At 41.7% G+C, this 20,359-nt stretch overlaps 1 protein-coding gene across 1 annotated transcript; it reads right to left on the minus strand.

The window, feature by feature from the left end:
• Positions 1–7,264: 7,264 nt before the first annotated feature.
• LOC121198104 (fibroblast growth factor 4A-like) lies at positions 7,265–9,655 on the minus strand. The gene is made up of 4 exons (XM_041061975.1): positions 9,472–9,655; positions 7,882–8,010; positions 7,598–7,701; positions 7,265–7,452 (listed from the first exon to the last, which is right to left on the minus strand). The coding sequence occupies exons 1-4, from the start codon at positions 9,653–9,655 to the stop codon at positions 7,270–7,272; spliced, it is 600 nt and encodes a 199-aa protein (XP_040917909.1). The 3' UTR covers positions 7,265–7,269.
• Positions 9,656–20,359: the final 10,704 nt, after the last annotated feature.

Consider the following 20,359-nt stretch of genomic DNA (forward strand, 5'->3'; position numbering starts at 1 on the left):
GTATGATCAACATGTGTACCAATTTTCATGCACCTATGACAAACTAAGCCCAATGGGAGGGGGGTTTTGAAATTTTCAAGGGGGCGCTGCGGAGCCATTTGGCCCCCCCCATTTACAACGACCACAAAATATCAAATTTTTCACCAGACCTGATGAGTGTGCAAAATTTCAGGCGTTTTAGAGCATGGGAAGGGGTTGAAAAATGCAGTTGTTTGGGAGGACAAATAATAATAATAATTAAAGCTGCAAGCAGCGATGACGGGCCCTCGCACCCCTTGCGACCCACCGGAGTCGCAGCCGGCGCAGCCAAGAGTACCAGAGTCCCCCTATGTCCTCTCCTCTTCTACCCAGTACACGTCATAGTACAAACAGGTTATTTCCTGTTACCAGCAGGGGGCGCTACGAGTAAGGCGGGGGTTTGACATATGGAGCCGTTCAGGGCAGAGCCCTCATCATGCTCATAAAGTTTGAAGATGTTTGGATAAAGTATGTGGACGTGAGAGCCATTCAAAATGTCATGGCAAATTCACCAAACGCCACCGAACTTTGGCGAGCCACAGAGGCCACACCCTGTAACTTAGAGAAAAGTCTGTTATAACTTTTGATCATCATGGTCTTGAGGTGAGGTCCACCAGATATGAAGTTGATCGGGTGAAATCCCTAGCACGAGTTCATCCGCATACCAATGGTGGAAAGCACTCAAATTTGGCCGCCAAAAACAAAATGGCTGACTTCCTGCTGGATTGAGGTCATGGTGTCAAGAGACTTTTTTGTGCGTCCCCAAGTGTTCTTTATGTGTACTGATTTTCTTCTTTGTATTCCAAAAAAATCCATATGGAGAGGGGTATTTTAAATCTTCAAGGGGGCGCCGTTGAGCCATTTTGCCCCGCCCAATTACAAAAACCCCATCAGAGTCTAGGACCAGCCCCCAAAAACGTGTGTATGAATTTTTATGATCATAGGAGGTGGTTAAGGTCATTACAAATCCAAACGTAATTTCACGGCGAGGGATCGTCAGTTGCCGCGCCGCCACACAGATGCCATTGCACCCAGCTTCACGGCCTTTATAATGTAGCTTCACCAAGTAGTTGGGAAGGTTGTAGAGCAGAAACCAAGCCGATGGTGTCAACTATTAAGGAGCAGTACACTTCAGAGTAAAAATAGGTCATTTCCTGTTACCAGCAGGGGACGCCACGAGTAAGGTGGGAGTTTGACATATGGAGGCGTTCAGGGCAGAGCCCTGATCATGCTCATAAAGTTTGAAGATGTTTGGATAAAGTATGTGGACGTGAGAGCCATTCAAAATGTCATGGCAAATTCACCAAACCCCAGCAAACTTTGGCGGGCCACAGAGGCCACGCCCTTTAACTTAGAGAAAACTCTGTGATAACTTTTGATCATCATGGTCTTGAGGTGAGGTCCACCAAATATGAAGTGGATCGGGTGAAATCCCTAGCACGAGTTCGTCCGCATACCAATGGTGTAATTCGCCAAAATCGCCAACTTCCGACCACAATGGCGGACTTCCTGTTGGGTTGAGGTCATGGTGTCAAGAGACTTTTTTGTGTGTCTCGGTATGATCAACATGTGTACCAATTTTCATGCACCTATGACAAACTAAGCCCAATGGGAGGGGGGTTTTGAAAATTTCAAGGGGGCGCTGCGGAGCCATTTTGCCCCCCCCATTTACAACGACCACAAAATATCAAATTTTTCACCAGACCTGATGAGTGTGCAAAATTTCAGGCGTTTTAGAGCATGGGAAGGGGTTGAAAAATGCAGTTGTTTGGGAGGACAAATAATAATAATAATAATAATAATAATAATAAACATTAGAATTACAATAGGGCCTTCGCACCACTCGGTGCTCGGGCCCTAATAATTAAAGCTGCAAGCAGCGATGACGGGCCCTCGCACCCCTTGCGACCCGCGGGAGTCGCAGCCGGCGCAGCCAAGAGTACCAGAGTCCTCCTATGTCCTCTCCTCTTCTCCCCAGTACACGTCATAGTACAAACAGGTTATTTCCTGTTACCAGCAGGGGGCGCCACGAGTAAGGCGGGAGTTTGACATATGGAGCCGTTCAGGGCAGAGCCCTCATCATGCTCATGAAGTTTGAAGATGTTTGGATAAAGTATGTGGACGTGAGAGCCATTCAAAATGTCATGGCAAATTCACCAAACGCCACCGAACTTTGGCGAGCCACAGAGGCCACGCCCTTTAACTTAGAGAAAAGCCTTTGATAACTTTTGATCATCATGGTCTTGAGGTGAGGTCCACCAGATATGAAGTTGATCGGGTGAAATCCCTAGCACGAGTTCGTCCGCATACCAATGGTGGAAAGCACTGAAATTTGGCCGCCAAAAACAAAATGGCCGACTACCTGCTAGGTTGAGGTCATGGTGTCAAGAGACTTTTTTGTGCGTCAGGAAGTGTTCTTTATGTGTACCGATTTTCATCTTCGTACTCCAAAAAAACCCATATGGAGAGGGGTATTTTAAATCTTCAAGGGGGCGCCGTTGAGCCATTTTGCCCCGCCCAATTACAAAAACCCCATCAGAGTCTAGGACCAGCCCCCAAGAACGTGTGTATGAATTTTTAGGATCATAGGAGGTGGTTAAGGTCATTACAAATCCAAACGTAATTTCACGGCGAGGGATCGTCAGTTGCCGCGCCGCCACACAGATGCCATTGCACCCAGCTTCACGGCCTTTATAATGTAGCTTCACCAAGTAGTTGGGAAGGTTGTAGAGCAGAAACCAAGCCGATGGTGTCAACTATTAAGGAGCAGTACACTTCAGAGTAAAAATAGGTCATTTCCTGTTACCAGCAGGGGACGCCACGAGTAAGGCGGGAGTTTGACATATGGAGGCGTTCAGGGCAGAGCCCTGATCAAGCTCATGAAGTTTGAAGATGTTTGGATAAAGTATGTGGACGTGAGAGCCATTCAAAATGTCATGGCAAATTCACCAAACGCCACCAAACTTTGGCGGGCCACAGAGGCCACGCCCTTTAACTTAGAGAAAAGCCTTTGATAACTTTTGATCATCATAGTCTTGAGGTGAGGTCCACCAAATATGAAGTGGATCAGGTGAAATCCCTAGCACGAGTTCGTCCGCATACCAATGGTGTATTTCGCCAAAATCGCCAACTTCCGACCACAATGGCGGACTTCCTGTTGGGTTGAGGTCATGGTGTCAAGAGACTTTTTGGTGTGTCTCGGTATGATCAACATGTGTACCAATTTTCATGCACCTATGACAAACTAAGCCCAATGGGAGGGGGGTTTTGAAAATTTCAAGGGGGCGCTGCGGAGCCATTTGGCCCCCCCCATTTACAACGACCACAAAATATCAAATTTTTCACCAGACCTGATGAGTGTGCAAAATTTCAGGCGTTTTAGAGCATGGGAAGGGGTTGAAAAATGCAGTTGTTTGGGAGGAATAATAATAATAATAATAATAATAATAAACATTAGAAAAACAATAGGGCCTTCGCACCACTCGGTGCTCGGGCCCTAATAATAAACATTAGAATTACAATAGGGCCTTCGCACCACTCGGTGCTCGGGCCCTAATAATAAACATTAGAATTACAATAGGGCCTTCGCACCACTCGGTGCTCGGGCCCTAATAATAATAATAATAATAATAATAATAATAATAATAAACATTACAAAAACAATAGGGCCTTCGCACCACTCGGTGCTCGGGCCCTAATAATAATAAACATTAGAATTACAATAGGGCCTTCGCACCACTCGGTGCTCGGGCCCTAATAATAAACATTAGAATTACAATAGGGCCTTCGCACCACTCGGTGCTCGGGCCCTAATAATAATAATAATAAACATTACAAAAACAATAGGGCCTTCGCACCACTCGGTGCTCGGGCCCTAATAATAATAATAATAATAATAATAATAATAATAATAATAATAATAATAATAATAAACATTACAAAAACAATAGGGCCTTCGCACCACTCGGTGCTCGGGCCCTAATAATAATAATAATAATAATAATAAACATTAGAATTACAATAGGGCCTTCGCACCACTCGGTGCTCGGGCCCTAATAATAATAATAAACATTAGAAAAACAATAGGGCCTTCGCACCACTCGGTGCTCGGGCCCTAATAATAATAATAATAATAATAAACATTACAAAAACAATAGGGCCTTCGCACCACTCGGTGCTCGGGCCCTAATAAACATTAGAAAAACAATAGGGCCTTCGCACCACTCGGTGCTCGGGCCCTAATAATGAATGAGCCTTTCTCTCCATCCCTCCCTTTATGTATGGTGTGGAAAAATACTTTCTTCCTGAGGAGAAGTGAAATAAAATTCTTCAGACAGTAATTGTCTTTTGATGTTTTTTTACAAAATAAAGTTAACAGAGTAATCAATTTATGCAGAAAAGAGAGGTCAAGCAGCAACGAATGCTACAGAGTTCTCACTGTAAGCTACAGTTTCCCAGGGTTTTTGATTCCTGTTTCTCACATACCAGGATGGTAAGGAATGAATCTGAAGGTCAAGTGATAAAAAACTATGAGCAACTGAGATAAAGTGTGAGTTATGCTCAGGGACACCAGACAGCAAAAGAAACATGAACAGGTGTCTTCACAAAGCACAATGAACAGTGTACTAAGCACATTATGTCACTAGAGGTCAACTTTTTTTTAAACATATTATATTATGTTGGCTTAAAATCCTCTCATCCTTCATTCTGTTTCATTGATTTCATGCTTAACTCATGTGTGAAGCCTGTAGTTGATTTTATTATGTAAATGTTATAGTTTAACAACATGTGTTAGCAGGGACCCTGTCATTCAAACCTAGGCTGCTACATTAGAATCAGAATCAGAAAACTTTATTGCCAGGCATGTTACACATACAAGGAATTTGACGTGGTGTTGTAGGTGCAAAACAGACGAATTGGACTGACAAGTCCCATAACACGCAAAGTTGAACAAGAGAAAACAAATTTTAATACTAAAATAAGACAAAGAAGAAAGAAGTACTAAGAGGAAAAACCAGTCTACAAATAGTAATAGTAACAATGTGCAATGTTGCAAAGTAGATGTAGTGCAAAAAGAAAATAATGCCATTGCTAATTACTAATGATATATGTTACTAAAGCTGAAAAAATACAATAGCAATAGGAGAGACTATTCATCCCTGAACACCATGCAGTTCATATTGGATTTATGATGCAGTTACTTTATGTCTTAAGTCTTGAACAGCAACATCCTGCGCCTCTCTACAAGAAACTATCACAGACAGCTTCAAAACACACTTCATCTGACAATATGTCATTTTCTGCTGCTTGGGATCTCTAAGTCAACACAGAAAAAGGTAAAGTATTATATAGTACTATTTTAACAACTTGAAATTCAGCCCATTCAATTCGATTTTAACACAAGCTGAACACATACTAACCATGTCAGTCTGGAAAACATATCAGCCTCATTGAACACATTTTCTGTGTGTGTTGCATATGTAGTTCTTGCACTTGATGCATGTATATTGTGTTTTTCTGTCCATCTTGGGTCTACATACTCCTCTTTTTGTTGCTGTTGGCCGAAATAATGAAAAGATCTCCTGTTTTTGATGCTCCTGGCCACCAGTTTTTAACAATATTTTTTTAAAGTATATAAGAAGCATAGGATCCCAAAAAGTTGCTCCAAAATACATACCAATCCACTGCAAATAGCATTCATTTCATATGGGAAACACACTATAACTGAAACAATGTTTTCTTTTCTTTTACAGTTTGATATCACAAACACTTAGACTTCAGCAGTGTAGCAGCTGGATGTCCTTGTCTGACTCCATCTTTAAAGTTTCTTTTGCTGTAACACAAAAGTGAAACACTCATGTAGGGCATGTGACCATTCTCATATATGACAGAAAATACTTGCAGGTAAATCACTGAGTCCTCAAACTCTCTGAAAGTAGAGAGCATCTGTGAACCATAGTCCTGTGATACCTACCAAGATCCACAAATCTTTTGTATGATTCTCATGGGTTCCGTTTTTTTTTTTTTTTTTTGTACACATTTCTGTTTAGTTTTTCTGATGTAGTCCATCAATGTCATGAAAACCACAAAGTAGATTTTACTGGGAAAAGCTTCGAAAAGATTACTAAAGTTATTTACATGGTAAGGTACCTTTTTTTCCTTTTTGATTTTCCTTTAGGTTCAATCTGCTTTATGCCCCTAGTGTAATTAAGTCATTCACAGGTGTGAATTCACAGGATCAAACAAAAGTGGGGGGTTTTTTTTCAGTTTTTCAAACATTTCTAAAATCCAGACATATAGTTCTGGTCAAAATGACTGGCAGCTCTAAATTTTAACTATATCATTGATATCATCTTCACAAATAAAAGCAAATTAACCTATTTGTATGATCATAATGTTTTAATAAAATGTCCATGATTAAAAGAAAACAAAACTTGTGTATTAGTGAAATAATACAAACACAAAATGTAGCCCAGACACAGTTGTTGGCTCCCTTCACTAATATTTGGCTGCAGAACCTTTGGCAACAGTGATAGCGTTTAAATTTTTCTTGAAGCCATCTAGAAGCTTCTTGCACTGTCTACTGGTAGTTTCTCTCTTCCATTGCTGTACATTCAAACTATTGTAGGTTTGCAGGAATTGTTTTTGCAATGGCAGATTCCAGCTCTCCAAAAAATTAGCCTGTTTTTTTCTTTCCTGCATATTCTACACCAGCCTTTGCAATTTTTCATCACTGTGTTTCATCTTAGTGCCTCGTTTGTAAAGTATCTGAACAGATTTATGAATTAACAATTACAAACTGTTAAAACAGGGATTTAAAGATTGATTTCTTTTATTTATATTCTAAAGTCTGTACTTGAATTTCCAGTCCCGCTTTTTAAAAAAACACATTATGATTATAAAAAACACAGTCAAAAGAAGTAAGATCAGTAAGGTAAATAAGGTTGCAGATTAAAAAAAAAAGCACACATTAAAACACATTATTAAAATGTTTCTTTTACACTAGTTCATCTAGCCATCCATTCACATTTCTAAAATACAGATGATTTTGTATTACAGTTCACACATATGACTTATATGACTTCTGGAACAAAATTATAGAATATTACCACTGTTGTTGTTGCTGCACCAGTGAACCTCTGAGAGACACCATCAGGAATCAACCACCAAACCTTTTTTCCTCATGAGCTGAAGCAGCAACATGAGCAACCATATTTCTAATCTGGCTCCAGGTCTGGTCGTGGACCTTGATCACATTGTGGTTCGAGGTAGGAAGTGGGTGCAGGCCTGGTAGCGGCTCACTCTGTTGCCCTTCCTGAGGTCTCCCTTGCGAGAAAGAGCCAGGTAGATCCCTGGATGAGTCAGAGAGGAGTAGGTGGTGTAGTGATTCTCCTCCAAGTTCTCCTTCAGCAGGCAGTTGTCACAAAACTGCTCCTGGAAAAGATGTTCTTCCTTCACTCAGTGCTCTTTGACCCAGGTCAGAGAGGGTGCACATTTTCTCTCACAGTACACATGCATGACACACTGAAACATGACACATGCTATATTGCTGGTGTGAGTTGTGAATAAGGTTACATACTGCTCCATAGACCTGTCCTCCTGCACTCATACAGAGGTACAAGCCACTCTTGACTCCTTTGATTCCCACCACTCCAGGCTTCACAACAAACACCTTCATCCAGCCTTTAGGAGATGAAGAGATGCAGGGTAAAGAAATGCATAAAGGCTTGAATGTCTGAAATATTTGTTTCACCTCAGGGTAAACCTCACAGGAATCTGCAAACCAAGGAAAACAGAATGTACAATACATGTTTCAGAAACTACATTAACACAGGATCCACATGGTGTGTGATCTAAACTCACAGTACTCAGTGGTTTTGTGGACTCCTCCAACAGAGCCATTGGGCAGAATCTTGAGATGGTAGCCAATCCCGACGCGGCAGTAGAGCAGCTGCTGTTTGACTCCTTCTCTGATTGAATGGGGACTAGAACCTGCTTTGGAGACAAATAATTGGTTGTTGTGGATAGATGACACTGACATTTGGAAAATCCCTTCCTCATTCAACTCTGTCCCTCCCTTACCTGACCTGCTGGCTCCTGTGGCTCTACCATCAGCCACCATCAGAATCTGTTTAAGAAGCCAGCTCACCTGGAGCCTTTTAACATAGAAGCCTGACTGGCCTCATATTTCAAAGTTTTGACTGTGTACACGATGTAGGTTTGTATTGTTTGACAGTTCATCACTGAATAGCTTTGCTGTCCTAACTCTAACCTAAGTTGACTCTATCTAGTCATCCCAAAAATTACATCTTTGTCCTTATAGATCCCAAAGGAATGCCTGGAAACTGATTATTTCTCTCCTGACAGTACACATTTCTTGTCAAACAACACCAAACTTTAAACTATACTTGTTGGCACCCCACATCAGGTCCAGTCATCCTCTACCGTCACTTTTTCCGGACAGGACATTGTTACAATAAAGCAATGTTTTATTATGACAATATTTGTATTATAACAATCTCCAAATCCAACATTGCCAAAACAATTATCAGAAAAAATAGTTATCAGAAATTAAATAAATATTCTGTTCTTCAAGCAGTGATAACGGGCCCTCACACCCCTTGCGACCCACAGGAGCCACAGCCGTTGCAGCCAAGCACCTATGTCCTCTCCTCTCTCCTGCTCTTCTCCCCAGAGAAGCACAGCAGTATACAGCAACAGAAAAGACATGGAGCTGTCAAATATGGCCGTGAGGATGTTTTTGGTCATGCACACACTGCAGCCTTAATATGTATTTAACTTTGAAGTTTTTCTGCTGAAACATGTTGATATGTGGATATTTTTTATGCATACTGTACACACAAAGTACAGATGGATGTGGTTACTTTTTATGTAAAACAGTATAGTCAGAATGTAAGCTTTATGAATTTTTGTTTGGTAATTGTTATTGTGGGTGATTCTTGATGCATTTTTGTCTCCTTAAGGTCCAGAATAGCTTGTCACTGAAGCGGTACCCTTTTAAGAACATTATAGTACCCTTTTCTGTGGGCTCATTGCTGTGCTATAGTTTAAAGGTATGCTTTTGTCTTACAGTGTACACAAATGTACTTTAAGTGATCCAATTTGATAAGGTACAAAAATGGACCAGCACTTAAGGGTACAGAAATGCTTCTCAAAAAGTTACACAGCCAGCAACAAGTATTCGTATCCTTTTAGGTACAAATTGGTACTTCTATTTCTGAGTGTGTATACCCAAAGTTCTAAAATGTAATGAATGTATGTGTACTGAAAATAATAACTACTTCATGACTGAATTTAGGAAACTCCTAAACCCTGTGAATTGTGTTCTGGATGAAAGATTACAGAAAACATAGAAAGAGAATGGTCTTTCTAAGTGTGAATGTGGTTAGACATTCTCTCTTGAAATACAGAGTTTCCTCTGTGCTCTCTTACCTTCTCCATTGAGCAGGGAGTCCCTCATGTGCAGCTTCCAGAGGCCTCGGAGGTGAGCGCTATGCGTCTCAGGTGAAATCTCTGGTTCTTGTCTCTTTGCTTCCACTGGCCCATCACACACACCGAAAACTGACAGCAGCAGGAAGCCGGGCAGCAGCAAGAAAACATTCATAGTGAAACACATCAAGCATTTGCCAGCAAACAAAATCATCTGCTCACAAAAGGCTACAGTCTTGGGTGCAGTGAGCGTCTGTCCAGCAGGTCCAGGTTTAAGCCCCCTCCTTTTCTTCTACTTCTGAGCTCCTCTTTCTCCTCTGTTACGCCCATTTACTCCTTTTATGTCCTCACCGCCTCTGTCTGCTCTAAGCACTGACTGACAGGGACACAGAAAGATACTGAACTGTTCCCAGTCATTATCAAGTACATATGGATGGCCGAAAAGATCACGGGAGCCTCTCTGGCCCCCTCTCAGACATCTACAACACCAGTTGCCTGCACAAAGCCAAGAACATTGTCAAGGACATTCCCAATTCCTCCCACTCTACAAATATCCCATATCATTTATATATTTTTTAATATCAATCATAACTACCAGTTCTCTATTAGCCATGCCCTGCCTCGCATGTTTATGTCACTGCTGTTTTCTGCACATTGTGTAAACGTTTATGTACATGTGTGTCCTAGAGTGTGTGTGTCTGTGTCAGTGTGCATGTGTGTGTGTTACTTGCCTGGATGGCCTGTGTGTTCTTTTTCTCTCTCGTTCTCCTTCCCTGCCTTGCTTCACAGTGTTCCAGGTGCAGGTTGCCAGCCTGGGTTCACCTGAGCAATCCAAGTGATCTGGGCTGACCAATCAACAAATGAGGCCCGTTGATAAAAGGAGGACACAGCGATGGCTTTCACTCTCTTTTTTTCCTCTGGTGGCATCATACAGTAGAGTAAGCATGGTGGGTGTTTGTGGACAGGTGAGTTTGGGGTACCATGTACACTTATCAGCACGTAGGAACTATTGTTATTGGTTGGTACGACCCCCCTGCATTTCGTTTTCTTTATCTTTTTAGCTAGCTCAGCCAGGTCTTTTGTTTCCTTTGTTTTTTCAGGTATCCAGTAATCTAGGCCTGGTTTTATTGTAACTTTTTTTGTCTTGTTTGGCACAACCACTGGGTCCACATCTCCCTCACCTTTTCCATTTTGTTCCATTTTGATCTATGTTTTCAAATAAACAAACAGTAATGATGCCACCTATACTGACTCTATTCATTTACTTGCATTGCTTGTGTACAGACCTGAGACCCCTAGCTTCCACCAACTAAGGTTGTAACACAAGTGGGGGCTTGCCCAGCTTATCTCTTTTCCCAGGATCAGTACAAACCAACAAAAGAAAACTATAAGAGTCCTTGTAGTTTGTTATTTGTGTAAGAAAGATGTTTGAATTGCAGGACTTCATTGATAACCCTTGCACTGAAAAAGCTGATTTATGTTGTAAAGATGATTTGCATTGTATAGCAGCTCATTATGGCATCCCTGTCCAGAAAACTAGGCTTAAAAAGGAAAAAAAAATCTGGTTGTTCTTATTAACCCTGGCAGTAAGAAATGTGTGATCTCAATGATTGTGTGTGTGGTTGGAAATAGTGTGTGCACTATACTGTATGTCTTGTCTACTGTGTTTTAACGGTTGTGTATATCACCAATTGTTCCCGGTGAAACATTGTTTCATCTCACTGTGTACTATACTATGTGTATGGCTGAAATGACAATAAACCTACTTGACTACTTGACTTGAGAACCTCTCCAGTGTTAACCTGCTGCCTGCGTATGTGAGGGTGTTTTCATGTTGCTCAATCAGACCTGTGACGGGCGAGAGACATGCAAATTGTCTCTTCTGTATCCCAATCACTGAGATTGGAGAGTGAGGTGAGCTGATAGAGCAGGAAAAAGTCTGAGGCAGGACAACACACTCGTGATACACACACATACATGTTGTCAAAATCAGACCAGTACCTTAAACTTTATTTTTCAGCCTCTGAGTAGGTACTAGTTTTAGCAGAGCTCAGCAGGGACAGAGGTGTCTGAGCTCTTCAGATTGTTTTGTTGATTAAACTAATTTACTATCAACAATAATGTAAGAATTTGCGCAAAATTAATTACTAATGTATATTTTTATTTATATATGTTTGTTATATAAATATGCTTTTATTTATTTACTCTATATAAAACATAAATTATTAAAAATACAAAAAATAAAACAATTACTTACAATTTAACTTTTGACAATATTAAACGTTCAGCTTTTTATTTTTAAACAAATTTAAAGTGAAACAAAAGGTTGTTTGTGGAGCTGGCTCTTTATGAAATTCTTTTCTTGCAGACTCTAGGCTGCAAACACATATTGACCAATCACGTGCAGCTTGAAGAAAAAAAGTGTGACAAAAAGGGGAGAGAAAATGAAAAACAAACAAAAAAGAGAAACCAAAACACAGCTCCCAATCAGGAGGTAATATTACTAATATTTTAGTCTATGCCATTTAAAATCTTGATCTATGGACCACAAATTTCCATCTACTCATGGCATAAGCCCCTTAAACATATAAATATTAAAAGGAGATACAGACCTTGACTCATTCTTACCTTGACTTCCAAAGGAGCAAGATCTCTTGTTCAGTCATAGCAGCTGATTGTTTTCTTCTGTGTGCATTAAGCTGAAGAAGACCTCTTTAGGTCAAATGTCGTCAGTGGGCACAAATTAATATTTGTATTTTACATTAAAAACAATTTGATTTTTTCTTTTTCTTTTTTATCTTTTTCTTTTTTCAATTTTATTCAAATTTTTTACATGTTTATTCATATCTTCACAAATAATAAACAACTAACCTATTTTTAAATAACAAAGGATAAAAAAAATTAAAGCTGCAAGCAGCAATGAGCGAGCCCTCGCACCCCTTGCGACCCACAGGAGCCACAGCTATTGCAGCCAAGCACCAGAGTCCTCCTATGTCCTCTCCTCTCTCCTGCTTTTCTCCCCCTCTCCTGCTTTTCTCCCCAGAGAAGCACAGAAGCTTACCGCAAAAGAAAAGACATTGCCCCCGCCCAGGAGGGGGCGCAATCATCATATGACCATATAAATAAGTTCAGAGTCTGAAAGTCATCCTGACTGTAAAGTGTGATCCACATTGAATGAAGTATGTGGGAGATACAGCCTCAAATACATCTATTTCCTGTGTGTTGGCGAAGGGTCAAATTTGTGGCGGGCCACAGGCATCGTGTACTAGAGTCCTCCTATTAACACTCCTTACTCCTGCTAAATTCCACAGAGAAGCAAGTGGCACTATGACTGTATCATCATATGAGTATTTAAATCAGTTGAGAGTCTTAAGATCATCCTGACTCTAAAGCTTCATCCACATTGGATGAAGCATGTTTTAGATACAGGCATAAATCCATCCATTTCCTGTATGTTGGCAATGGCGCCCTCCCAGCAGGGGGCTTTATGAGTGTATCATCGAGTGAGAATATAAATCATGTCAGAGTCTGAAGGTCATCCTGACAGGAAGGTTTGATCCACATTGGATGAAGTATGTGGGAGATAAAGCAAAAAAACAAATACATCCATTTCCTATGTGTTGGCGAAGGGTCATTTTCATGGTAGCGCTACGGGTAGACCATGTGACCCACGTTAAAAAATTTGATAACTTTTGGTCCCTAATGGCTTCTGAGCAATCTGACCAAATATCAGCTCAATTGGACAAATCCCGTAGTAGGAGTTCATCAAAGTGTGAAATGCAAGATGGCGCAGTCCTTCCAAAATGGCCGACTTCCTGTACATGGTGGAATTTTTCTCCAAGAGGCTTTCTTTCTCGTCTTGACGTGATGCATCTGTGTACCAATTTTCAAATCTGTAGGTCTTACAGTGAATATTTTCACACTTTAGGGGGCGCTGTAGAGCCATTTGGCCACGCTCGATCGCACAGACAATGTTAAACGAAAATTTTTGTCGGGGGACAATTTTGAGCAAAAATTGGTGACTTTTCGTGCATGCTGGGGGGGTCAAAATTGACCTCAAAGTAACAAAAGAATAATAATAAAGCTGCAAGCAGCGATGAGCGGGCCCTCGCACCCCTTGCGACCCGCGGGAGCCGCAGCCGCCGCGACCAAGCACCAGAGTCCTCCTATGTCCTCTCCTCTCTCCTGCTCTTCTCCCCAAAGAAGCACAGGAGCATACCGCAAAAGACATTGCCCCCGCCAAAGAGGGGGCGCTATGAGTGTTTCATCATATGACCATATAAAGTTCAGAGTCTGAAAGTCGTCCTGACTCTAAAGTTTGATCCATATTGGATACAGTATGTGGGAGATACAGCCATAAATACATCCATTTCCTGTGTGTTGGCAAAGGTTCCAATTTGTAGCGGCGTCACTGGTGTCGTGTACCAGAGTCCTCCTATTTTCACTCCTCTCTCCTGCTAATCTCCACAGAGAAGCACACCATCATACAGCAACAAAAAACACATTTTCCCCTCCCAGCAGGTGGCGCTATGAGTGTGTCATCATATGAGCATATAAATCAGTTGAGAGTCTGAAGGTCATCCTGACTTTAAAATTTGATCCACATTGAATGAAGTATGTGTGAGATACAGCCAAAAATACACCCATTTGCTATTTTTTTTGACTATGGCCTGCTTCCAGTAGGGGGCGTTATGAGTTCAGAGTCTGAAGGTCATCATGACTGGAAAGTTTGATCCACATTGGATGAAGTATGTGGGAGATAGAGCAACAAATACATCCATTTCCTGTGTGTTGGCGAAGGGTCAATTTCATGACATCGCCACGGGCAGACCGTGTGACCGACATCAAAAAATTTGATAACTTTTGGTCCCTAATGCCTTCTGAGCAACCTGACCAAAAATCAGCGCAATCAGACAATTCCCCTACGAGGAGTTTGTCACAGTACGGTGATTGTGAAACGCCAAAAGGCGCCATTTTTTCAAAATGGCTGACTTCCTGTACATCCTAGAATTTTCTTCCATGAGACATTTGTTCTTGGCTTGATGTGTTGCATCTGTGTACCGATTTTCAAGTCCGTAGCTCTTACTTGGAATATTTTCAGACTATAGGTGGCGCTGCAGAGGCGTTTGGCCATGCCCAATTGTGCTTAAATTGTGCCCTGTGGCAAGACTTATAGGGGAATATGGGTTTCATGGCCGAGTATTAGACACAATGGATCATAAGTGGGAAAAACCCCAAATTCTCATTTTCCGAAATCGGAGGGTGAATTTGCGGCGGTGCTCCGCCCACATCGTGTAACGTAGAGAAAAAATTTAGATAACTTTTGGACAATAGAGTCTTAAGAGCAACATGACAAAATTTCAGCTGCATCGGATGATTTCCCTAGGAGGAGTTCAAAAAAGAAAAAAATGAACCGCTGCCAATAGGGGGCGCTGTGACCATATTATCATATAAACATATCAATCTGTTCGCAATCACATGATCATCATGTCTGATTTTTTTCATCCACATTGGATAAAGTATGTGAGAGATAGAGCCACAAATACATCCATTTCCTGTGTCTTGGCGAAGGGTCATTTTCGTGGCGGCGCCACAGGAAGACCGTGTGACCCACATGAAAAAATTTGATAACTTTTGGTCCCTATTGCCTTCTGAGTAATCTGACCAAAAACCAGCTCAATCGGACAATTCCCCTCGGGGGAGTTCGTCAAAGTACGACGAGTGAGAAACTCAAGATGGCGCAGTCTTTCCAAAATGGCCGACTTCCTGTACATGGTGGAATTTTGCTCCAAGAGGCTTTTTTTCTTGTCTCGACCTGTTGCATCTGTGTACCAGTTTTCAAGTCTGTAGGTTTGTCAAAGAAAAATTTCACGCGGGGGACAATTTTGGGCAAAGTTTGGTGTTTTTTTGAGCATGTTCAGGAGGTCAAATTAGCTGACAAAGCGGCGGGAGAAAAATAAAAGAGAATTAAAGCTGCAAGCAGCGATGACGGGCCCTCGCACCCCTTGCGACCCGCGGGAGTCGCAGCCGGCGCAGCCAAGTACCAGAGTCCTCCTATGTCCTCTCCTCTCTCCTGCTCTTCTCCCCAGTACACGTCATAGTAAAAAGCAGGTTATTTCCTGTTACCAGCAGGGGGCGCCACAACTAAGATGGGAGTTTGACATATGGAGGCGTTCAGGGCAGAGCCCTCATCATGCTCATAAAGTTTAGCCTTTTATAACTTTTGATCATCATGGTCTTGAGGTGAAGTCCACCAGATATGAAGTTGATCGGGTGAAATCCTGGAAAGCACTGAAATTTTGCCGTCAAAAACGAAATGGCCGACTTCCTGTTGGGTTGAGGTCATGGTGTCAAGAGACTTTTTTGTGCGTCCGGAAGTGTTCTTTATGTGTACCGATTTTCATCTTCGTACTCCAAAAAAACCCATATGGAGAGGGGTATTTTAAATCTTCAAGGGGCGCCGTTGAGCCATTTTGCCCCGCCCACTTACAAAAACCCCATCAGAGTCTAGGACCAGCCCCCAAGAACGTGTGTATGAATTTTTATGATCATAGGAGGTCGTTAAGGTCATTACAAATCCAAACGTAATTTCACAGCGAGGGATCGTCAGTTGCTGCGCCGCCACACAGATGCCATTGCACCCAGCTTCACGGCCTTTATAATGTAGCTTCACCAAGTAGGTGGGAAGGTTGTAGAGCAGAAACGAAGCCGATGGTGTCAACTATTAAGGAGCAGTACACTTCAGAGTAAAAATAGGTCATTTCCTGTTACCAGCAGGGGACGCCACGAGTAAGGCGGGAGTTTGACATATGGAGGCGTTCAGGGCAGAGCCCTGATCATGCTCATGAAGTTTGAAGATGTTTGGATAAAGTATGTGGACGTGAGAGCCATTCAAAATGTCATGGCAAATTCACCAAACGCCACCAAAGTTTGGCGGGCCACAGAGGCCACGCCCTTTAACTTAGAGAAAACTCTGTTATAACTTTTGATCATCATGGTCTTGAGGTGAGGTCCACCAAATATGAAGTCGATAAGGTGAAATGCCTAGCACGAGTTCGTCCGCATACCAATGGTGTAATTCGCCAAAATCGCCAACTTCCGACCACAATGGCGGACTTCCTGTTGGGTTGAGGTCATGGTGTCAAGAGACTTTTTGGTGTGTTATCAAACCAGCTCTGATGGCCAGACCAGGACCTTGTATGGTAGCTGGCTGCCATCAGTGTGTGTGTGAATGGATGGATGAGAGGCAGCATGTAAAGAGCTGTGGGTAAAAGTTCTATATAAACGCAGCCATTTACTAGTTTTTAGGAGAGTTGAGACCAGGAGGCAGAGTTGCAGTCCTACACGCTTCTCTGCAGTTTCTCCAGAGCTGTCACCCACCCATGATTCTTACTATTCCTACCATTCTAACGATTCCCTTTATCCTATAGAGACTGTGTCTGCTCCCCGTCAACAAAAAGTGAATAAATTAAAAAATGCATATTCATAAAAACCTAAAAAAAATTACTACTACAAAAGTATCAGAACCTAAAGACACCACAATTAGATGTGGGCTATTAAAATTTAGATCTCTCTTGTCTAAATCTCTGTTAGTAAATGATTTGATAATGGATCAGCAGTTTGACTTATTCTGTCTGACTGAGACCTGGCTGCAGGAGGAAGAGTATGTCAGTCTAAATGAGTCAACGCCTGCTAGTCATATTACCACATTCTTCGAGGCACAGGCCGAGGAGGAGGAGTGGCAGCAATCTACCACTCAAGTTTGTTAATTAATCCTAGACCTAAGCCGAGTTATAGCACATTTGAAAGCCTTATCCTCAGCCTCTCACATCCAAATTGGAAGACAGAAAAACCAGTACTATTTGCTGTGGTGTATCGTCCACCTGCTGCTTCCTTTTGAGTTTTTGTCTGAATTCACTGAATTTTTATCTGATTTAGTGCTTAGTACAGATAAAGTAGTTATAGTGGGTGACTTTAATATTCATGTTGATTCCCACAATGACAGCCTTAAAACTGCTTTTTATTCAGTATTAGACTCAATTGGCTTCTTGCAAAATATTAACAAACCAACTCACTGTTTAAATCACACCCTTGATCTTGTACTGACTTATGGCATAGAAGCTGAACATTTGACAGTTTGCTCTCAGGACCCTGTTTTATCCCATCATTCTTTAATACCATTTGAATTTACAATAATGAACTGCACAGCATCTGGGAATAAAATTAACTACTGTAGATATTTGTCTGATAATGCTGGTATCAATTATAAGGAAGTTATTCCATCTTTATTATCTCCATTGCCATATCCCAGTTTTACAGAGGGCAACGGCCTAAACCTTACTCCAGCAGATAGAGACTATCTACTTCATAGTCCTGCTGCTCCATTATGCTCAACCTTTGACTCTGTTGCCCCTTTGAAAAAGAAGGTCATTAATCAGAGAAAGCTAGCTCCATGGTACAATTCACAAATACGTACTTTAAAGCAGATATCACGAAAGCTGGAAAGGAAATGGTTATCCACTAATTTAGAGGAATTCCGCCTAGCCTGGAAAGACAGCTTCATAACGTATAAAAAAGCCCTTCGTAAGGCAAGAACTGCCTATTACTCATCATTAATAGAGGAAAACAAGAACAACCCTAGGTTTCTTTTCAGCACTGTAGCCAGGCTGACAAAGAGCCATAGCTCTGTTGAACCATGCATCCCCCTAGCTCTTACTAGTAATGACTTTATGAGCTTCTTTAACAACAAAATAGTAGACATTAGAGACAGAATCCATCTTATCCTGCCTACAACTGTTAATGATGTAGTTATGTCTAGAACAGCATCTTTAGAAATGTCTGCCAGTCCTGATTTGTCGTTAGACTGTTTCTCTCCCATAGATCTCGCTGAATTGACTTCAATAGTTTCTAAATCTAAATCATCAACATGTCTTTTGGATCCTATCCCAACCAGACTTCTTAAAGATGTTTTGCCTTTGATTGGCACTAACATATTAGATCAGATAAATCTCTCTTTGGTAACAGGATATGTTCCACAGGCTTTTAAGGTTGCAGTTATCAAACCTTTACTTAAAAAGCCTTCTCTGGACTCTGACATTTTGGCAAACTATAGACCTATATCCAATCTCCCCTTTAATTCTAAAATTCTTGAAAAGGCTGTTGCAACTCAGTTGTGTGACCATCTACATAGGAACGGTTTGTTTGAAGTTTTTCAGTAAGGATTTAGAGTTCACCATAGCACAGAGAGAGCACTGGTGAAAGTTACCAACGACCTTCTTATAGCATCAGATAATGGACTCGTCTCTATACTTGTCCTGCTAGATCTTAGTGCTGCATTTGACACTATTGAAAAGATTGGAGCATGTTATTGGGATTAAAGGAAGAGCACTAGACTGGTTGAAATCATATCTATCAGATAGATACCAGTTTGTTCATGTTAATGATGATCCCTCCATATATACCAGAATAAGTCATGGAGTTCCACAGGGTTCTGTGCTTGGACCCATATTGTTCACCTTATACATGCTTCCCCTAGGCAATATTATCAGGAAGCATGGAATAAATTTCCATTGCTATGCGGATGATACCCAGCTATATTTATCTATGAAACCAGACGAAACAGATCAGTTAACCATACTTCAGGCATGTCTTAAAGACATAAAGGCCTGGATGCCCTGTAACTTTCTTCTTCTGAATTCAGACAAAACTGAGGTTATTTTGTTTGGTCCCAAACACCTCAGAAACAGTTTATCTAATCATATAGTTACTCTGGATGGCATTAATTTAGCCTCCAGTACGACTGTGAGAAACCTTGGAGTTATTTTTGATCAGGATTTGTCCTTTAACTCACACATAAAACAAGTCTCTAGGACCGCCTTCTTTCACCTGCGCAAAATCAGTAAGATTAGGAACATTCTGTCGCAGAGTGATGCTGAAAAATTAGTCCATGCTTTTGTTACTTCTAGACTGGACTACTGTAATTCCCTATTATCAGGATGTCCAATTAACTCTCTAAAAAGCCTCCAGCTGATCCAAAATGCTGCAGCGAGAGTACTGACTGGAATTAGCAAGAGAGATCATATTACTCCTGTACTAACTTCTCTTCATTGGCTTCCTGTTAAAACAATGTTTCGGTGCGCATTGTTTTGGATTGTTTTGTTTGTTTACCCTGTGTTTTGCTTTAACACCCGACTCACTTTTACCAGAGAAGAGCTCTTAAACATAAGAGAAACAACTCCAGTGGATTTATTTCCCACTTTTCTGGTGCAATCGGCAGGAATATTGGACATTCTGGTCAAAGGTGCACTCACCTTTGCTCAGGTAGTGAAGCGCCGGAGGAGAGGTAAACGTGCCGGTGCGCTCGTGCGCCTCCGCAGACGCGGGTCCCGCACTGCGCTCCTGGGAATATTTCTCTCAAACGTGCGCTCACTGTGCAATAAAATGGAAGAACTTCAGCTGCTAGTGAGTAAAAACAGAGACTTTTCAGCATCTTCGGTTTTGTGCTTCACGGAGACATGGTTGTGTGGACTGATACCGGACTCTGCGCTGCAGTTGGCAGGCTTCCAACTCTTCAGAGCGGATCGCGACACAGGACTATCCGGCAAAACTAAAGGTGGTGGAATCTGTTTTTATATCAACAGCCGCTGGTGCAACGATGTGACAGTGATCAAACGGTACTGTTCTCCCGACCTGGAAACTTTTTTCATCAACTGCAGACCGTTCTACTCGCCCAGAGAGTTCGCTTCATTCATTCTGGTCGGTGTTTACATTCCACCGCAGGCCGACGTGCAGGAGGCCCAGCGCACGCTCGCCGACCAGATTCTGTGCGTGGAGCGGACTAACACGGACTCCTTAGTTATTGTCCTCGGTGACTTTAACAAAGGTAACCTCA

Source organism: Toxotes jaculatrix, chromosome 2, assembly GCF_017976425.1.
Source record: "Toxotes jaculatrix isolate fToxJac2 chromosome 2, fToxJac2.pri, whole genome shotgun sequence".
NCBI lineage: Eukaryota > Metazoa > Chordata > Actinopteri > Toxotidae > Toxotes > Toxotes jaculatrix.

Coding starts and splice junctions, on each gene's coding strand:
- LOC121198104 (XM_041061975.1), bottom strand. CDS start 9,655: ATGTGTTTCACTATGAATGTTTTCTTGCTGCTGCCCGGCTTCCTGCTG. Junction 7,702..7,881: donor CCACAAAACCACTGAGTACT/GTGAGTTTAGAT, acceptor CATCTCCTAAAG/GCTGGATGAAGGTGTTTGTT. Junction 7,453..7,597: donor GAGGACAGGTCTATGGAGCA/GTATGTAACCTT, acceptor CATCTTTTCCAG/GAGCAGTTTTGTGACAACTG.